At 45.0% G+C, this 21722-nt stretch overlaps 1 protein-coding gene across 1 annotated transcript in view; it reads right to left on the bottom strand.

The window, feature by feature from the left end:
- LOC143775163 (uncharacterized) overlaps positions 1–11183 on the bottom strand; it is a 34769-nt gene extending 23586 nt beyond the window's left edge. Inside the window, exon 1 of the mRNA XM_077263005.1 lies at positions 9077–11183. Within this exon, the coding sequence (XP_077119120.1) occupies positions 9077–11178 (2102 nt within the window). The 5' untranslated portion in view covers positions 11179–11183. The remainder of the gene's footprint in view (positions 1–9076) is intronic.
- Positions 11184–21722: the final 10539 nt, after the last annotated feature.

Below are 21722 nucleotides of genomic sequence, written 5' to 3'. Positions count from 1 at the left end.
CGCAGGATCCCCTGGTGCCAATGCAAATGCCCAATTCTGGGGGTCACTCCGCAACAAGGAAATAACAATTTTAACCTGCTGAGTGGGGTCTCCAGCGGAGCGAGATCTCAGAGATAGATACAATTTACAATTGTGCTTAAAATTCAAAAAACGAGATCTATCTCCAGAAAAGAACTCGGGTATAGGGATCTTGGGTTCAGATATAGGAGCATGTATAACATAGTCTTGGATATTTTGAACTTTAGAAGCTAGAGCATTTAGGTTTGAAGCTAAACCCTGGACATCCATCTCTCAGCACTTGAGATCTAAGCCATTCAGGAGTTAAGAGGAGAGAAAAAAAAAAAACACAGCAGATTGCAATTTTGGCTGACAGAGTCTCAGAGCAAAAAAAAAAAAAAAAAAATGATGTCAGAAACTTCTTTTTTCTCTCTTTCTTCAGCCAATACGTTTAATATATTATGGCCGGCAATACTGTCATGATTTCCCAATGGCAGGGAAACAGGGACAAAACGGACAAGCTCTGGGAAGATGGTATCTTAGGTAACCGCGACCCTGAACCTAACACACAACTTAAAGTAGCCAGGGGGGGTACCTACGTTGATTCTAGACCCCTCGCGCCAGCCGGAGATCTAACTACCCCTAGTAGAGGAATACACAGACCTGGCTTGCCTCAAGGGAATCCCCAAAAGTTATAGTAGCCCCCCCACATGTAATAACGGTTAGGTAAGAGGAAAACACAAACGCAGTATGAATATAGATTCAGCAAAGCGAGGCCCTCTAAGCTAAATAGCGAAAGATACAAAAGAGGACTTCGCGGTTACCTCAAAACCCTGAAAAGCCATCCTGAAATTACCTTAACTCCGTTTATCAACTCATGATACCGGAGTGGTAATTTCAGATCACCAGAGCTTCCAGCCGCACAGGAAATATAAATGCAAGCTGGACAAAACAAATCTCAAGATGCAAAAAGATCAACTTAGCTGAATTGCAGACTTGGAGCAGGTAACAAAATCAGAGACGGTCTGATAACATTGATTGCCGGCGCCAGAATGACTGGGAAGCCAGCCTAAGTAGGAAACTCCCAGTGCCTGATGAAAACAGGTGCGCTGAGAGCAAAAGACCAAAGTAAGCTAGTACCAGTAGCCACCAGAGGGAGCCAAAAACAGAATTCACAACAAACATCCATCGTTATACACCGGGCTACTACAACACCACGGTGAGTGCGCAATTTATTTACTGGCACTGGCTTTCTAGGCATACTAATATCCCTGGTCCATGTCCAAGTTCTGATCAGTGGTGATCGGTATACGGTGGTCCTTAGTTATGCTGGGCAGCGCAGCATTTATCCTTCTGTAATATTTTGACTGTTACACTGTGCATCGTTTGAGCGAAGTATCGTGGAGTCATTTCGGTACACACTTAGTGTACATTTGCATTTGTTTCAATAGCACTGTAGCGCGGACCCAGTTGTTTTTATGTTGTTTGCATTCATTATCTGACAGCAAAGGCCCCTTTCTGTCTCGGTTCCTGCGGCTCAGTGACTCTGGGGAGGTAGCGCTGGTGTATTCTTTTGCATTAAATAGTGATTGTTAATTTAGTGACAGGTGACTGAAAGGTCTGGGCCTAGGGTTGTGAACGGCTGGTTAAATGATGGGAAGGGTACATCCAACATGAGTGGGAAAAAGCGAGGTCGTGGTGGAAGGCGGAATAGGCTTGTTGTTCAAGGTGTATGTTGGGTACGTGATAATGTTACTGAAAGCTCTACTGAATAAACACCGGTTCGTCCTATCCAAAGACAACTGACAACTTGTTACTGGATGGGCTACTCCCTTGCTTTGGCAGCCACAGTATAACAGTGGTACTCCTTGTAGATGAGGGCCATAAAGAGCATGTGCTTCAGTGGATAGCAAATGTTGAATCAAGTGGCTCCTTCTCCTCCACCTTAACATATCACACAGTACAGCCCTTACAGGTGGCACCCCAATTACTCTTGTTTCCCCCACATCACAACTCTCCAACCGCCCAACTAACTGTGGGGAACCACAGATGGGCAAGTCTGCAGAGTAGATAAGATATTCTATTCCATCGGCATCAGAGGTCTGCTCATAAGATTCATAGACTCAAGAAGAGGAAAGCATCTGCACCAATGTCCAAAATTATTTTCAGTTGGATCCGGGGCCGGACGAAGTAGCCTCATAGCAGAATCCAGACCCTCATCACTAGACGTTAACCCCGGTGGTCGAGGGGATCCTGATGAGACACAGATACCTGTGTTGCACACAGACTGTTCTGTTCTGTTAGGGCAGAAAGAAGAGGAGGGTGAATCTCAGGGCAAGGAGTGAGAGAAAAGAGAGGATGACGATGAGGTTGCATATCCCACTTGGTGTGAACCCAGAAGCACGCAGCTGAGTAGCTCAGCAGAGGAGGAGGAAGATGAGGTTACACAAAGACATGGAGTGATGCTACCACAACAAACACTGCATCCTCAGCCACAACTCTGGCTGTGGACAGCAGTGGTCGCGAGTCTGCAGTTTGCAGGAGCAGCAGGGGTTGCATAGCCTGGGCCTTTTTGGAGATCGCAAAGGATGACCCAACTCAAATTATCTACCTACTTTTTTCTAAAATTACTCAGCAGAGGCAAAAATTCCAAAAATTTGAGTACTACATGCATGAACCGGCACATGCATGATCAACATGTGTTAGTGTGGGAATCTCACTGCACTAAAATGCGGCCTAGTGGGCCTCACCAACCACCGACTGCCCTATCAGCTGCAACTGCTACTTCTTTCTCCTCCATCACCGGGGCAAGTGTTCTCACATAGGTCTCAGGCTGCAGAACCTTCACTTGTTTACCCACTACAGTTAGGGTGAGTGAGAGCCCATCAACTGTTACGGAAGTGGACATGCCTGTTGTTTTTGTCTGATCTCAGACACTGAGCCCACCACATCTTTCTCAATCCACCATAACATTTCCACCTGCACCTCACTAGCAGTCCAGTAGTTTATCATGTACACCCTACCCCACCCTCTCTCAGCATAGCAGCCAGTCCTCAGTCCCACAGTTTAGGTCAAGTAAAATATTTTTTTTCCTTCTATACATACCAAAGCTAAGAGCTTAAACTCAACCATCTCCAATCTGTTGGCCACAGACATACTGCCTTTTCGCCTGGTACACACAGACTGTTTCCAAAAGCTGATGGCTGTCGCAGTCCCTCAGTACAAGGTTGCCAATTTGCCACTACTTCCCTAAGAAAGCTGTGCCTGTGCTATACCAGCATTTCGCTGACATCACACGTTCCTTGAAAAAAATATGTCTGACAGGGTGTGTTTCACCACTGACACTTGGACGAGCAAGCATGGCCAGGGACGTTACATCTCGCTGACTCTGGTGGCTGTGGGGACAGGCGCTGCTCCACAAGTCTTGAAATCTCCAAGACTTGCTGGATAAACTTTTGTATCTAACACTTCCTCCACTGCTTCTGCCTCCTCCACCTCCTCTAGGGCCTCCACCTGCACCCTCAACCTCTCCCTTAATGAGACACATGCTATCAGTGCAGAGAATCCCCCCATGTCTGTATTTCACAGCCAGGGCTCACCACAATCAGGCAGTGATTACATCAATATGCCTTGGAGATCAGTTATACAGATCAAGAATTATGGACAGCTATCCAGGCAGATTTAGGGCAATGGTTTCCTGTCACGCCTTGGAGTTTTTTTCATGGTCGGCAGCCAGCGTTTTCTCAAACCGTGTCTTCAGCACTGCTAGTGGTGTCCTGACGGATAAGCACATCCAGCTATCTGCTGAAAGTGTAGACCGCCTAACTTTCATCAAGATGAACAAGTCATGGATCTCCAATTACTTTTGCACCCCTTTCACAGACTGGGAAGACTAGGCGATGTAGTAGTTTTCAGGGTCCTGCAATAATCTTGCGTTATTGACATCTGTGACACCTTTGTCATGGCTTCTGTGGCTTCTGTGGCTGCTGATGCTAATAACAAGTGCCTTGGTGGCACAACAATCAGAAGGTGTGTCCAGCGCTGTTACTTTTATAATATCTCTTTTTGGTTTTATTTAAAACACTTAATATTCATCATATTCCTTTTGCATCCTCCTGAGTCACGACAAGTCAAATTTTTGGTAAATGGAGACTTTTTTTTCGGGTCACCGTGTTGTGTGTTGCCTGTAGTGGCAGGAGTCTCAGAGCAGCATTATACTATTCTACTCTGGTGAAAACTATGCCACTTTAGTGCTGTGTAATCTGACTAAGAGATGACATGGGAGAGGGGGTAGTGGTGGTGAAATACTAATTATTGGCTTTTGATCACTGTGATAGAGTCTATCACAGTGATCAAAATTAACCAATAAGAAAAATCCCCGTTGTCGGGAGCGTCCATCATCTTATTCCCAGGAAGAGTTGGTGAGGGCCTGAGATGGAGCAGGAGAGGGGGATGATGGAGTCGGGTATTCGGGGGAGGGGCTTGGGGGATCTAATTTCTCTCTCCTCTGATATGTATATCATGTCAGAAGAGAGAGATATGTTTCTAACAGCTGGCACACTTTTTTATGTACGTGATCGCCGTTATTCAGTGAATACCAGCCCTGATCATGTTCTCCAGGGTCTCAGCTACCTCTGGTAGCTGAAACAGTGGAGAATTTGTATAATGTCACTGGTGATCACTGTGTTGCTTTTACATTTACACTCATGGGCGGATTATAATAAGGGCAATTTGAGCTACCGCCCAATGCCCATGGCTCCAGGGGCACATGGCCAGATTGCCCTCAGTATAATATTTTGTACTCCATGATTGGCAGTGCTTATCCCCAGGCAGGGGAATGGTAGTGCAGCTCCAGGGGTACTCTTGAATCCTTCTGTGCGCCATAACATCATCACGCTAGTGTTGTGCCAGCATATAGATGCCGGCTACAAGAAAAAATGGAGCCGTAAAAGATCGTATAGAGATGTAATTATAATGAATTGAGGGTGGAGGGTGGGAGAGCGGACATTATATCATAATGAATTGGGGGTGGGAGAGAGGACAAGACATAATGAATCAGGGGACCGGGAGGAGAACAGTTTTGGGGTGACGTTGAGTACGCAGGAGACTGACTGATAGATAATGAATTGGGAGAAAGAGTACAGTGGCTAATTTAATTTATATATTTATTGGGTGGGTGAAAAGTGGCTAATTATAGTTAACAAGGGGCACAGTGGTGGATGATCAATTTATATTTGTAATAGTGGGTTGCAAAATAGTTAATTATATATAAATGTCTGGCGCATGTCTATTCAGCGGCGCAGGGTGGGGAATTTCAGGAAACATATATATACTGTGTGTATATATATATATATATATATATATATATATATATATTAATCAGCGCAGTGTCTGAGTCCTTGCATTAGCATATCGATATGAAGGTTTGATAAGATGAAGCTGTAATCAGACGAGAAGACAGCGGTAAGATACTGGATGTAAATATTTATTCTGTATAGGGGTACGTTAACACAGCAACACTAGATGACCACCAATCGATAAACCGTTACCAATCGGTAGTCGTTTACTGCAGTCTGTCTGTTTAAATAGGCTAATAAACTATGAGCACTGAGCGATGCATCCCGTATTATATAGCATCCTGTTTTAATTATAATGCTGTCCTATATTATATAGCGTCCTCTGTTATATATAGCACCGTTCCTTAGTACATAGTATCCTCTATTAAATTTGTAGGCTTTTAGCCTGGGAGAGGAATGTGTGATAAATATTAGGCTAGGTTCCTATAAAAAAAATGGTCACCTTGCCGTGGTTGATGGGCTCATGAATTGTCCAATTTATGCGCTAAGTACCTTCATATTTTTAAGTATATTTTATTGTAAGGATGTCCAAATGCAACATATTCAATGTTTGCAGACATTTTAGCGCTTACATAGGCTGCTGTATGGTTTTGTGTATATTTGAAGCAGTCAAAGCAGCTCACACCTTTTCACACTTGCTTTATTCTATTCGTTCAGTTTTCTGCTTTTTTTAGCCTGGTACAATGGATGCTGTGGTGTATGAATCATCTGTCAGGAATAAAGACCTTGAAAGTTTCAGTAACTTTTCTGTGAATCTGCTTTGCACCCACTAGGTGGCAGTATTCGTGCTGTGTTCCTATGTTGCCTGTGTCTAGAAGAGATTTGCTTTATTGCTAATAATAATGTAGATTATTGCCTACAGGCAGGTCATTAAATCAGGCCGAGATGGAACCGCCTGTGCCAACACGGCGACTTGGAGGCCATCGACAATAAGACCCATTTCCTGCATCACTGCACCAAATAGTCAGCAGTGAGGAACGCGAAGGTGATTCTCCAGTCTTTTCTTTTCTCCATGCATCATGAAAAGAAAATCTTCATTCTGCAATGGGACGATGAGACATTCCTGTACAATATGTGAGAATGGAGGTCTATGGCCTTGATCCTGGATGTCTCCTGTCACTCATTCCCAGAATCCCCAGCCCTCCGTTCCTTATTTCCTCCATGTTTCGGAGATGCCAATGTGTATTTGGTCCTAACAATAAAGTTCCTTTCAATTTGAATTTGATATAAAACCTTTAATGGCCGACACAAATCAAAGACATGAAGATAAACAGTAACGAAGGACTCTCCATCAGTCATCGGAACGGATCTGACAACACTTGTATGCAAAATACTAGAGAGGTGGTGAAATAGATGGACAAAACCTGGACCATCCCTGATGAGATCAGTGATCTGTTTCTCCATGACCAAGATGGCCAAAAAAGTGAAACGTTTGAATCAGTCTTGTACTCAGCATCGTCATCAATACCACCGGTCCTTCCCACAAAACGGAGAAGCAGGAGATGTGGTTCAGACTTTCCATCGTGTTCCTCATGCGTTTCCAACATCCATTTTGGTAATTTAGGAATGGAGCATCAAGCTCGTAGACCAAAATGTTATTGTATTTTGCCATAAATCTTGTCGATACTCATCATTTTTGGGGGGGATCAACCAATCATCTGATGTTCCCCTGCCAGCAGGCGATGCTCCTCAGGTCTTTCTTCTGTCCCTGTAGCTTTTATCACAAAATAAATCTACTGTAGCGCCACCCTTCCTTGGTGTTTGGTATTCATGAGAAAGGAGCTGAGCTACAGTACCAGACTAAACCACGTGGACATGATTCCCACCAGGTGACCTGAACACGCAATCACTTGATCACTTCTGTATCGAAGCGTATTACTGTAAGTTTGAGGAATAATGGACTGGACATGGACCCTCTCCCTCTGTCTTACCGTTTAGATGCCGCGTATTGTTATTAATCGATAAACATATTAAAACACAAAAACCATCTCTCATGTATAGAGACGGTATCACTTCGCAATAATCAGAACCATAATGACCCCTCTGACAATGAGTCTTCTGAGGATAAAGAACTGTTTGTACAACTATGTGATGTAAAAACTGAATTCTTTATTAATTATTTATAATAATACAAAAAAATTATTAAAAAGGTTCCACAAACCAAAAGGGTACAGCTCAAAGATCCTAATCATATCCCAATGTTCCCCCCAGGGGTGAAGGGACGTGGCTCAGATCCTTTCTCAACTTCGGCCAGTATACTTACCACTGAGCTATTATATTGTGGTATGATATGTCAGCAGTAGGTATTGTGGAATGATTAATTTAGGGATAATTTATACCATAAATAATTTATTATTACCGTGGATTATTTATTAATCTTTTACTACGGCTTCTGCTGATAAGTGGATATTCAATTCTTATCTTATGACCCATAAATTGTGTGATTTTGTATATTGATGAAATACATTTTTGCATATACTACTGATCAATAAGTGATTTGACTCTGTATACTATATTGATTAAGTGCAATATTGAATAACAATATATTTTCGCTATATTGATAGGGCTTATATGTATGTTCTCTGACACATTGGGATATGATTAGGATCTTTGAGCCGGCACCCTTTTGGTTTCAGGCACCTTTTTATAAATTTTAGATGTGTTTTCTATCATTCTATTTAATAAAGAATTCTCTTTTTACATCGTACAGTTGTACAAAAACTTCTTGATCCTCAAAAGACTCATTGTCATAGGGGTTGTTATTAATCGCAGCATCTAGGGCAGTGTTTCCCAAACTCCAGCCCTCAAGGCCCCCAAAAAGTCAGATTTTCAGAATTTCCATAGTATTGCACAGGGAAGAGAATTAGTAATGCCTGGATGATACTTCTGCCGCCTGTGCATTGCTAAAGAAATCCCAAGAACATGATATGTTGGGGCCCCTGAGGACTGGAGTTTGCGAAACACTGATCTAAGGGTTCTAAATTCCGGGATTGGAGTTTTCTCTTATTCTGATAGTATCACTACATTACTGACCCTGCAATTTCAAGAGCCTTCCTCTTTACAAAAAAAAGTAATTCCATGATGTCACGTAACCTTGATGGCCAGGTCGTGTGATGTCACATTATTGTATACAAATTGTGAACAAAGGTTGGGAAACACGGGGAACAAAAATGCAGGACGGGGCAGAGTCAATAATTTATTTTGTAAATTGTGAAATGTTAGTTCAGAATTAGAAAACCATTTATTTAAAAATGATGATAAAAGACATTAGATACAGACCATGGACAGCGGTGGTGCTGTGTCTGGAAGAAAACATTATAACTAGAGATGAGTTGGTCTTTTGAAATTAGAGTTTGCCAACGCCGCCATATTTTCCCCCAAAATTTGATTTAGTCCAAACCATTAATTATGTATAAATGTGTAACTTCACCCACACCACATTGTGTATAATCCGTCCACACCAAACCACTGATTATGAATATCCCTGCGCACACCACTGATTGGCAGCTTTCATTGTACTCTATGCATAGGCAGAAAGCTGCCAATCAGTGGTAGGGGCGGGGTTATACAGAGCTCATGTATATGAAGGTCAACCGGAAAGCAGGTTTACTAGTCCTCTAGCGATAATCTCCTGTTGATTGTGTCAAAATTACAGCAAGCAGCACAGTAGGTGTCGCTTTGCTGGAATCAAGGTCTTCTATATCTGTTCCCTGTGCTGTCACCAGTTTCTGGGTAGATTTCCGCTATGGTTTTGGTTCCTCCATGATCCCCACCCTGAAATCTGTATAGAACCATCACATACATATATTACAGCATGAAGGGGCTCGGAGAAGGCGGCAGTGAAGGTGTGTAAGTGTCTGATGGGGTCACACAGCTCATAAAAGGACAACTGCCCGGCCTCATAATCCAGATATATCCTGAACCGATCACTGGAGATCTGGTGAGGTAACGGGATCACTTTACTGTCATGTCTCGATGAGTACGGATTATTAAACAGCAGCCCAGACCCATAATTCAGACATAGCCTGAGTCTATCACTGAAAGTCTGGTCAGGTATCTTGAGCACTTTATTGCTATGTCTGACTGAATACTTATTACTATAGCCCAGTCCTCCATATAAACACCAGGACTTGTTATTATCTCCAATGTTTGACTGACATCTCCTGTCCATACTGGGATAACACATCCCCACTCGCCACTCCCATGATCTACTGATCTCCACATCCCAGTAATGTCGTCCTGAGGTAAATCTCCTCCCGCTCATCACCTGATTATACAGGAATCTCTCTGCTGAATCTGGACGATTCTGTGTTACTTCTGTCCAAGTCGCAGTTTTCATGTCACCGGATATAAGGAGATTATTACCAGCCATGTTTACATCCAGTAATATGTCTTCAGGACCCTCCCCATAGACCTCTACCTTACCTGCAGCCTTTATCTTCCCTCCAGTGCCCAAAGTCCTGACTATAACATCATCTCCTCCATGTTTTATATCTGAGAATGACAAATCTTCCATGTGATGGAGCAGAGATTGAACCTTAGGGGGTTGTGGCCTAGTTTCTTTTGGTTTTGCAGGGTAGACTGTTTGTAGATATGTCATTATATCAGAGAAACCTGCATCTAATATCCCAGCAATCACATCCACATCTACACCATGAGCCTTATGTCCCCCTGTGTCCTCATCACCTCCATCATGTTCTCCTGTGACCTCATCACCTCCATCATGTCCCCCTGTGTCCTCATCACCTCCATCATGTCTTCCTGTGTCCTCATCACCTCCATCATGTCTTCCTGTGTCCTCATCACCTCCATCATTTTCTCCTGTGTCCTCATCACCTCCATCATGTCCACCTGAGTCCTCATCACCTCCACCATGTCCTCCTGTGGTCTCATCACCTTCCTCCTCCTCAGGATCACACAAGTCACCAGTGTCTGGATCTTGTAAGACAGTCAGTGGATCCGTCATGTTACACAGCTCCTCAATGTGTCTCATCTTCCTGGACAGCTCGTCCTTCTTTATTTCCAGCTTCTGGATCACATCAGACAGGGACAATGACACCTGCTCTTCCCACCTGGAGATCTCACTCAGGATCCTCTTCTCTAGGTCGACCACCCATCTCCTGATATCTATAAACAGGGCAGTGACTCTCTCGGCTTCTCCAGATGATTTTTCTTGACCTTTTCTCCTGCGTTCCTCCAGTCTCTGGACTCTTCTTTCAGTCTTTCCTCGCTTTTTGACTAGTTTCTGCAGAACATTTCTCAGTTTCTTCTTCTTCTTCTCTGAGGCTTCATTCATCATCTCCACCCGATGTCCCCAATGTTCTCCAACCAAACTGCAGGAAGCACAGATACAAACAGCGTCCTCAGTGCAGTAATATTCCAGGATCTTCTTATGGACAGAACATTTCTTGTTTTCCAGAGAAGTGATGGGATCAGTGAGGACGTGCTCTGGTCCTTTGCTGTGAACCCTCAGGTGTTTCTCACACAGAGAAGCCTCACACAGCAGACAGGTTTTAACAGCAGGTGCAGGAAAGTCCACACAGTAAGTGCAGCAGATCCCGGTGTTCTCCTCCTGATGTGGCTGAGTAGACAGGAAACGTTCTGCTACGTTATTTAGAGCTATGTTCCTCTTCAGTGCAGGACGCTTCTTAAACTCCTCTCTACATTCAGGGCAGGAATAAAGTCTAGACCCTTCCTGAATATTCAGGACCTTATCAATACAGACCCGGCAGAAGTTGTGTCCACATTTTAGGGTTACAGGATCGGTATAAATGTCCAGACAGATGCAGCAGTCCAGCTCGTTGCTCAGATCCATAGATGCCATGGCTGAGAAAAGAAGTGTGACCAATGTTACAGAAAGCAGGGTGTGCACCAGCATACACTTTATCATTATAGACTTTGCTCTTTGGTTTGCTACTGAGGGTAAACACACCACCATGTTTTCCTTGTGGGCAGAGCTATCACTTCTGTTTGATATCCTGATTCCTATGATTCTGTTTGATTTCCTGATTGTGTAGTACTAGGAGCAGGGCCGTATTTGCCACTAGGCACTTGAGGGCACGTGCCTAGGGCGGGGCCATGCGGGGGGGGGCGGCACCTGAGCAGGTGTGTGTGCTTTTTTTATTATTATTATTTTTTTTTAATGCAAAGTCCGGTCCGGCTGGGGTCACCTAAAGGCTTAAGCCCCTCCCCCCTCGCCGCCCCCCCCCCTCGCCGCCACCGCCGCCCCCCCGCCGCTGCCTCCTTGCCCATACACACTATGATTGATGCATACTCACCTCACCTGCTCCAGCGACGCCTGGTCTGCTCTCAGTGACTGCACCCTCGCTGTGTGAGCGGTCACATGGTACCGCTGATTAAGGTCATGACCTTAAATCAGCGGTACCACCTGACCGCTCATACAGGACGACGAGGGTGCTGCGCCGGGACACAGCACAGAGGTGGAGGATCCCGTTCTTCTGCGCGCCGTGCGCGGTGTGAGGTGACACAGCCAGGTGAGTATGATGACAGGCAGGGACGGGGGGAGCCGGGGAGGATGAAGGAGGAGGATCTGGGAGCCCAGCAGGCGGCAGCCACAAGATAGATGGGGAGCGGCGGGGCAGGCTGCCGATGAGCCACGCATGGGGGATGGGAGATGACGAGCCAGAGCCACCAATGCCACCATGCATGCATGCATACAGGGGGGGATGGGAGATAAGTCAGAGCCACCATGCATACAGGGAGGGAGGGGGGAGATGAGCCATGCATACAGGGGGGGTGAATATGAGCCATGCATACAGGGGGGGTGAATATGAGCCATGCATACAGGGGGGGGGGTGAATATGAGCCATGCATACAAGGGGGGGCGGTGAATATGAGCCATGCATACAGGGGGGGGTGAATATGAGCCATGCATACAGGGGGGGGGGGTGAATATGAGCCATGCATACAGGGGGGGGGGTGTATATGAGCCATACATACAGGGGGGGTGTATATGAGCCATACATACAGGGGGGGTGTATATGAGCCATGCATACAGGGGGGGGTGTATATGAGCCATGCATACAGGGGGGGTGTATATGAGCCATGCATACAGGGGGGGGTGTATATGAGCCATGCATACAGGGGGGGGGTGTATATGAGCCATGCATACAGGGGGGGGGTGTATATGAGCCATGCATACGGGGGGGGTGAATATGAGTCATGCATACGGGGGGGGTATGAGCCATGCATACAGGGGGGGAGTGTGAGCCATGCATACAGGGGGGAATATGAGCCATGCATACAGGAGGGGGGGGTCATTATACAGTATCATGGAGAACTGTGTGGCCATTATACAGTATTGAGCATCATGTGTGGCCATTGTACAGTATTGAGCATCATGCGTGGCCGTTATACAGTATTGAGCATCATGCGTGGCCGTTATACAGTATGGAGCATCATGCGTGGCCGTTATACAGTATGGAGCATCATGTGTGGCCGTTATACAGTATGGAGCATCATGTGTGGCCGTTATACAGTATGGAGCATCATGTGTGGCTGTTATACAGTATGGAGCATCATGCGTGGCCGTTATACAGTATGGATGTTGTGAATTTGCTTTTTGCTCCCTCTAGTGGTTACTAGTTTTTTGACTCTGGTTTTTCTGTCATTCCTTTTATCCGCACCTGGGTCGTTAGTTAGGGGTGTTGCTATATAAGCTCCCTGGACCTTCAGTTCTATGCCTGGCAACGTAGTTATCAGAGCTAGTCTGCTGTGCTCTTGTCTACTGATCCTGGTTCCAGTTATATCAGCTAAGTCTGCCTTTTGCTTTTTGCTATTTGTTTTGGTTTTGTATTTTTGTCCAGCTTGTTCCAAATCTATATCCTGACCTTTGCTGGAAGCTCTAGGGGGCTGGTGTTCTCCCCCCGGACCGTTAGACGGTTCGGGGGTTCTTGAATTTCCAGTGTGGATTTTGATAGGGTTTTTGTTGACCATATAAGTTACCTTTCTTTATTCTGCTATCAGTAAGCGGGCCTCTCTGTGCTAAACCTGGTTCATTTCTGTGTTTGTCATTTCCTCTTACCTCACCGTCATTATTTGTGGGGGGCTTCTATCCAGCTTTGGGGTCCCCTTCTCTGGAGGCAAGAAAGGTCTTTGTTTTCCTCTACTAGGGGTAGCTAGATTCTCCGGCTGGCGCGTGTCATCTAGAATCAACGTAGGAATAATCCCCGGCTACTTCTAGTGTTGGCGTTAGGAGTAGATATATGGTCAACCCAGTTACCACTGCCCTATGAGCTGGATTTTTGTATTCTGCAGACTTCCACGTTCCTCTGAGACCCTCGCCATTGGGGTCATAACAGTTTGCCAGGCCAGTATTAAATGTTTAATGCATTGCAGAAGAGGGATTATAAGAAAGAAGATTCTGAGTTTTTTTTTTTTTCTTCTTCCCCTTTACCTCAGAGTGGCTATGCTTGCTGCAGACATGAATGTCCAGACCTTGATTACAAGTGTGGACCAGCTGGCTACTCGTGTGCAGGGCATACAAGACTATGTTATCAGAAATCCTAGGTCAGAACCTAAAATACCGATTCCTGAACTGTTTTCCGGAGACAGGTTTAAGTTTAGGAATTTCGTGAATAATTGTAAATTGTTTTTGTCCCCGAGACCCTGTTCATCTGGAGATTCTGCTCAGCAAGTAAAAATTGTTATTTCGTTCTTACGGGGCGACCCTCAGGATTGGGCTTTTTCGCTGGCGCCAGGAGATCCGGCATTGGCTGATCTTGATGCGTTTTTTCTGGCGCTCGGTTTACTTTATGAGGAACCCAATCTTGAGATTCAGGCAGAAAAGGCCTTGCTGGCTATGTCTCAGGGGCAGGACGAGGCTGAAGTGTATTGCCAAAAATTTCGGAAATGGTCCGTGCTGACACATTGGAACGAGTGTGCACTGGCCGCTAATTTTAGAAATGGCCTTTCTGAAGCCATTAAGAATGTTATGGTGGGTTTTCCCATTCCCACAGGTCTGAATGATACTATGGCACTGGCTATTCAAATTGACCGGCGGTTGCAGGAGCGCAAAACCGCAAATTCCCTCATGGTGTTGTCTGAACAGACACCTAATTCGGTGCAATGTGATAGAAAAACCGCAAATTCCCTCATGGTGTTGTCTGAACAGACACCTGATTTAATGCAATGTGATAGAATCCTGACTAGAAATGAGCGGAAAATTCATAGACGCCGGAATGGCTTGTGCTACTACTGTGGTGATTCTACACATGTTATCTCAGCATGCTCTAAACGTATAGCTAAGGTTGTTAGTCCTGTCACCGTTGGTAATTTGCAACCTAAATTTATTCTGTCTGTAACTTTGATTTGCTCACTGTCATCTTATCCTGTCATGGCGTTTGTAGATTCAGGTGCTGCCCTGAGTCTCATGGATCTCTCATTTGCTAAGCGCTGTGGTTTTACTCTTGAACCATTAGAAAATCCTATTCCTCTTAGGGGTATTGATGCTACACCATTGGCAGCAAATAAACCGCAGTATTGGACACAGGTTACCATGTGCATGACTCCTGAACACCGCGAGGTGATACGTTTCCTGGTTTTACATAAAATGCATGATTTGGTTGTTTTAGGGCTGCCATGGTTACAGACCCATAATCCAGTCCTGGACTGGAAGGCTATGTCAGTCTCAAGTTGGGGCTGTCGTGGTATTCATGGGGATTCCCTGCCTGTGTCTATTGCTTCTTCTACGCCTTCGGAAGTTCCGGAGTATTTGTCTGATTATCAGGATGTCTTCAGTGAGTCTGAGTCCAGTGCACTGCCTCCTCATAGGGACTGTGACTGTGCTATAGATTTGATCCCAGGCAGTAAATTTCCTAAGGGAAGACTGTTTAATCTGTCGGTACCTGAACATACCGCTATGCGTTCATATATCAAGGAGTCTCTGGAGAAAGGACATATTCGTCCGTCTTCTTCCCCTCTTGGTGCGGGATTCTTTTTTGTGGCAAAAAAGGACGGATCTTTGAGACCTTGTATTGATTATCGGCTTTTAAATAAGATCACTGTCAAATTTCAGTATCCTTTACCGCTGTTGTCTGACTTGTTTGCCCGGATTAAGGGTGCCAAGTGGTTCACCAAGATAGACCTTCGTGGTGCGTACAACCTTGTGCGCATTAAGCAAGGTGATGAATGGAAAACCGCATTCAATACGCCCGAAGGTCATTTTGAGTACTTGGTGATGCCTTTTGGGCTCTCCAATGCGCCTTCAGTTTTTCAGTCCTTTATGCATGACATTTTCCGGAAGTATCTGGATAAATTTTTGATTGTTTATCTGGATGATATTTTGGTTTTTTCTGATGATTGGGATTCGCATGTGGAGCAGGTCAGGTTGGTCTTTAAAATTTTGCGTGAAAATTCTTTGTTTGTCAAGGGCTCAAAGTGTCTCTTTGGTGTACAGAAGGTTCCCTTTTTGGGGTTCATTTTTTCCCCTTCTGCTGTGGAGATGGACCCAGTCAAGGTCCGAGCTATTCTTGATTGGACTCAGCCCTTGTCAGTTAAGAGTCTTCAGAAGTTCTTGGGCTTCGCTAACTTCTACCGTCGTTTTATCGCTAATTTTTCTAGCATTGTGAAACCTTTGACGGATATGACCAAGAAGGGCTCCGATGTAGCTAACTGGGCTCCTGCTGCCGTGGAGGCTTTCCAGGAGTTGAAACGCCGGTTTACTTCGGCGCCTGTTTTGTGCCAGCCTGACGTCTCACTTCCCTTTCAGGTTGAGGTGGATGCTTCGGAGATTGGGGCAGGGGCCGTTTTGTCGCAGAGAGGCCCTGGTTGCTCTGTTATGAAACCTTGTGCCTTTTTCTCTAGGAAGTTTTCGCCTGCCGAGCGAAATTATGATGTGGGCAATCGGGAGTTGTTGGCCATGAAATGGGCATTTGAGGAGTGGCGTCATTGGCTCGAGGGTGCTAAGCATCGTGTGGTGGTCTTGACTGATCACAAAAATCTGATGTATCTCGAGTCTGCTAAACGCCTTAATCCGAGACAGGCCCGCTGGTCATTGTTTTTCTCCCGCTTTGATTTTGTTGTCTCGTATTTACCAGGTTCAAAGAATGTGAAGGCCGATGCTCTTTCTAGGAGCTTTGTGCCTGATGCTCCTGGAGTCGCTGATCCTGTTGGTATTCTTAAAGATGGAGTTATCTTGTCAGCTATTTCTCCGGATCTGCGACGTGTGTTGCAGAGATTTCAGGCTGATAGGCCTGAGTCTTGTCCACCTGACAGACTGTTTGTCCCGGATAAGTGGACCAGCAGAGTCATTTCCGAGGTTCATTCCTCGGTGTTGGCAGGTCACCCGGGAATTTTTGGCACCAGAGATCTGGTGGCCAGGTCCTTTTGGTGGCCTTCCTTGTCAAGGGATGTGCGGTCATTTGTGCAGTCCTGTGGGACTTGTGCTCGAGCTAAGCCTTGCTGTTCTCGTGCCAGCGGTTTGCTCTTGCCCTTGCCTGTCCCGAAGAGACCTTGGACACATATCTCCATGGATTTCATTTCTGATCTTCCGCTATCTCAGGGCATGTCCGTTATCTGGGTGATATGTGATCGCTTCTCCAAGATGGTCCATTTGGTTCCTTTGCCTAAGCTGCCTTCCTCTTCCGATCTGGTTCCTGTGTTTTTCCAGAATGTGGTTCGTTTGCACGGCATCCCTGAGAATATTGTGTCAGACAGAGGATCCCAGTTCGTTTCCAGGTTCTGGCGATCCTTTTGTAGTAGGATGGGCATTGATTTGTCGTTTTCGTCTGCTTTCCATCCTCAGACTAATGGACAGACGGAGCGAACCAATCAGACTTTGGAGGCTTATTTGAGGTGTTTTGTCTCTGCTGATCAGGACGATTGGGTGACATTCTTGCCGTTGGCTGAGTTTGCCCTTAATAATCGGGCTAGTTCCGCCACCTTGGTTTCGCCTTTTTTCTGCAACTCTGGTTTCCATCCTCGCTTTTCTTCGGGTCATGTGGAGCCTTCTGACTGTCCTGGGGTGGATTCTGTGGTGGATAGGTTGCAGCAGATCTGGAATCATGTGGTGGACAACTTGAAGTTGTCACAGGAGAAGGCTCAGCGCTTTGCCAACCGCCGCCGCGGTGTGGGTCCCCGACTACGCGTTGGGGATTTGGTATGGCTTTCTTCCCGCTTTGTTCCTATGAAGGTCTCCTCTCCCAAATTTAAACCTCGTTTTATTGGGCCTTACAAGATATTGGAAATCCTTAATCCTGTATCTTTTCGTCTGGATCTTCCTGTGTCGTTTGCTATTCACAATGTATTTCATAGGTCCTTGTTGCGGCGGTACATTGTGCCTGTAGTTCCTTCTGCTGAGCCTCCTGCTCCGGTGTTGGTGGAGGGCGAGTTGGAGTACGTGGTGGAGAAGATCTTGGATTCTCGCCTCTCCAGGCGGAGGCTTCAGTACCTGGTCAAGTGGAAGGGCTATGGTCAGGAGGATAATTCCTGGGTGGTCGCCTCTGATGTTCATGCGGCCGATTTAGTTCGTGCCTTTCATGCCGCTCATCCTGATCACCCTGGTGGTCGTGGTGAGGGTTCGGTGACCCCTCACTAAGGGGGGGGTACTGTTGTGAATTTGCTTTTTGCTCCCTCTAGTGGTTACTAGTTTTTTGACTCTGGTTTTTCTGTCATTCCTTTTATCCGCACCTGGGTCGTTAGTTAGGGGTGTTGCTATATAAGCTCCCTGGACCTTCAGTTCTATGCCTGGCAACGTAGTTATCAGAGCTAGTCTGCTGTGCTCTTGTCTACTGATTCTGGTTCCAGTTATATCAGCTAAGTCTGCCTTTTGCTTTTTGCTATTTGTTTTGGTTTTGTATTTTTGTCCAGCTTGTTCCAAATCTATATCCTGACCTTTGCTGGAAGCTCTAGGGGGCTGGTGTTCTCCCCCCGGACCGTTAGACGGTTCGGGGGTTCTTGAATTTCCAGTGTGGATTTTGATAGGGTTTTTGTTGACCATATAAGTTACCTTTCTTTATTCTGCTATCAGTAAGCGGGCCTCTCTGTGCTAAACCTGGTTCATTTCTGTGTTTGTCATTTCCTCTTACCTCACCGTCATTATTTGTGGGGGGCTTCTATCCAGCTTTGGGGTCCCCTTCTCTGGAGGCAAGAAAGGTCTTTGTTTTCCTCTACTAGGGGTAGCTAGATTCTCCGGCTGGCGCGTGTCATCTAGAATCAACGTAGGAATAATCCCCGGCTACTTCTAGTGTTGGCGTTAGGAGTAGATATATGGTCAACCCAGTTACCACTGCCCTATGAGCTGGATTTTTGTATTCTGCAGACTTCCACGTTCCTCTGAGACCCTCGCCATTGGGGTCATAACAATGGAGCACTGTGGCCATATTTTTTCGTTTATAATTATTGTATATAAAACAGTGTGATCAGCAGTGCTAAATGGCTGTGGTTGGGACGTGGATATGGGTGTGACCAGTTGTGAAATGGGTGTGGTCAGAGGCGTGGCCTAAAATTTGCCGCGGCGCGCTACGCGCGCCGCACACTTTCTGTCTCCTTACCTTCTTCAAAAGTTGGGAGGTATGGTACCGCATTTGCCAGATCATAAGTGCCACAAATCCCATAGGGAATGAATGAGGCCGAACGCAGTGTTGCCGTAAGTGATCCGTTACGCGGCACATGCAGAAAAACTGCCGGATCTGCTGCAAAAGGCGACTTTCACATCAGCGATTCTTGCTAAAGTCACTGCCAACAGTGTCATACTCACCAAAGGGGGAGGCAGCACTAAAAGTGCCTAGGGCAGCAGAAACTCTAAATACGGCCCTGACTAGGAGCGGTAGCATAACTACCGTGTGCCAGAGGCTGCGGTCACCCCAGGCCCCACTCAGAGGAGACCACCCCTAGCTACTGCCACTCTTAGCTGTATTGGCATGCCCAGCGGCAGGGCCAGACTATTGTGGGGGCCATTATACCGTGTGTGAGCTAATGCTGGGCCATTCACAGGCACCAAGTAGTGACTACGATGCTGATCAGAGCATCACTACCTGGCCCCTGTGAATAGCAGACACTTTACAGATGCCGTAGACAGAATCGGGGAACGTGCAGTACATCGGACCTGCGTGGGGACATTTTGGATAATAATTTGGTGAACGAGGGACTGTCTATGGTCTTCATTTCTGTCTTTTTTTGTTTTTCAGTTATCCTTGTCAGAACTACATCGGTGGTTTACTGTGGACCTGCATTGGATTTTTCGATTTGTTTTTTTTCAATAAATTGGTGAAAGAGGGATAGTGTGGGGGAGTCTTTATTGAAATACAATGTTTTTTCTCTTTGTAGGGTTTTTTATTTTGTATTACCGCATTAGTAATGACGGTTTAATAGACACCCAGGGGTTGATGACAGCTGCGTTTTTTGTCAAATCACACCTGTCATCAAACCACCATTAACTACCATTACCTCGATTGCCACCGCACCAGGGCAATCGGGAAGAGTCGGGCAAAGCGCTAGAATTGACGCATCTAATGTGATGTGCCAATTGTGGGATGGCTGCAGGCCCAATAAACAGCGACCTTTCCAGCCTAATATAAGCCCACCGCTGTCTGTTTTACCTTGGCTGGCTAACAAAAATAAGTGTGATCATTTATTTATTAGGTTAATCCATGTACAGTAAATTACACATAGACGACACTAATTATATATCTCACGGATATCTAGCTATCTTCTATCTATCTGTTTACTATATATATATATATATATATATATATATACACACATATACACACACACACACACACACACACATCTATATGTTTGCACATTTATTAACATACCAAAGAGAGACAAACGCATGCTTCAAAGACGCATACAAAAAACGAAACGAAAGGGACAACACAAGTGAACTGAGGTGCGGGACTCGTGGAAATTCAGCTGTGTGAAATAGTAAATGAGTGGTATATAAAACGTAACCTTTCATCTAGTTAATTAAAATATAATGCATTCTTGAAACAAACACAGAGTAGGTCAAAACACATTGTTTTTAATTTTTTTTCACTGTCACATTTCAGGAGCTGTAATATTTTTATCCATTCATTGATGCAGCCGTACGACGGCTTGTTTTCTTCAGGATGAGTTACATTTGTCATTAGCAGCATTTTGAGAGATGAAATAACTTATTACCTATCTTTTATTAACTCTCTGCTGTTGTTTTTATGATGTTTTATGTTTTCCGTTGTTCATGTGCTGCACATTAAGGTGTTGACTTTATTCTCTGGGTCGGTACGAGTATGGCAATACCCAATTTATACAGTTTATTTTTGTGTTATTGCTTTACAATTTTGTCTCTCTGTAACTTTTAGCAGGAAAAGATGTACAGGGTTTGGTTTTTTGGACTATGAGATGCACCTTTTTTCCCCAAAAGTTGGGTGGAAAATGGGGGTGACTCTTATAGTCCGAATGTAGCTTACCGGAGGAGGTGATGGAGTGGGGTCGCCACTGCAGGAAACTGGCGGTGGGAGGAATGGGGCGATGCTGCGGTCCCTCGTTTTAATGGTTGGAGGGGATGTCCCATACGTGCAAGGCAGGAACCATTGATTTCCTGGTGGTGGGCTTCAGAAAAATGTCAACGATGTGAGGTAGGACCGTCGTCCCCACTGTGCACATTGATCTTCCGGTGGTGGGCTATGGGACAATCGCGCCGAAGCCGGCACATGAGCAGATTTAGATCTCGGCTTAATGACGCCCACCCCCCAGGTAAGCTAAATTCAGACTATAAGATGGACCCCCATTTTTCACATAATTTTTTTTCCTATTTTCCTCCTCAACATTTAGGGTGTGTCTTACGGTCCAGTGCATCTTATAGTCCGAAAAATACGTTACTTTTCAGTGGTACCATTTTCTGCTGCACAAGACTATTTGATTACTTTTTTGAAGGTGGAATGTTCAAAATAACAATTCTGGATTTTTTTTCTTTTAAAAGACTTTTCACTACTTAATTTAATTGACATATTAACATTATTATTATTATTTATTATTGCCAATAATAATTCTTAATTCTGACACAAAAAAAATTAATGAAAAAAATATTTTTGGAGGTGTTCACCCTATTCCAACATCCATAACTTTTTTTTTTATTTTTCCATAGAGTTGTATCAAGGTGTATTTTTTTTTGTCATGACAAGTTGTAGTTTTCACTGCTGCCATTTTTGGGTACTTACATTTTTTTTTTCATTCCAATAACTTTTTAGTTTAAGGTCTTACATTTTCTTAAAGGGATTGAAAACGCAAATGATAATGGGAGGAATAAGAATAAAATTAGAGGGGAGGGAAGGGAAATATAGGTAGAATGGGGGAGGCAAGAATAAGAATGGAGCAAGAGCAATATTAAGCAGCAGACAAATGGGCAATAAGAATCAAAAATAA

Source organism: Ranitomeya variabilis, chromosome 5 (assembly GCF_051348905.1).
Source record: "Ranitomeya variabilis isolate aRanVar5 chromosome 5, aRanVar5.hap1, whole genome shotgun sequence".
NCBI lineage: Eukaryota > Metazoa > Chordata > Amphibia > Anura > Dendrobatidae > Ranitomeya > Ranitomeya variabilis.
This window is presented reverse-complemented; position numbering and strand designations above follow the sequence as displayed.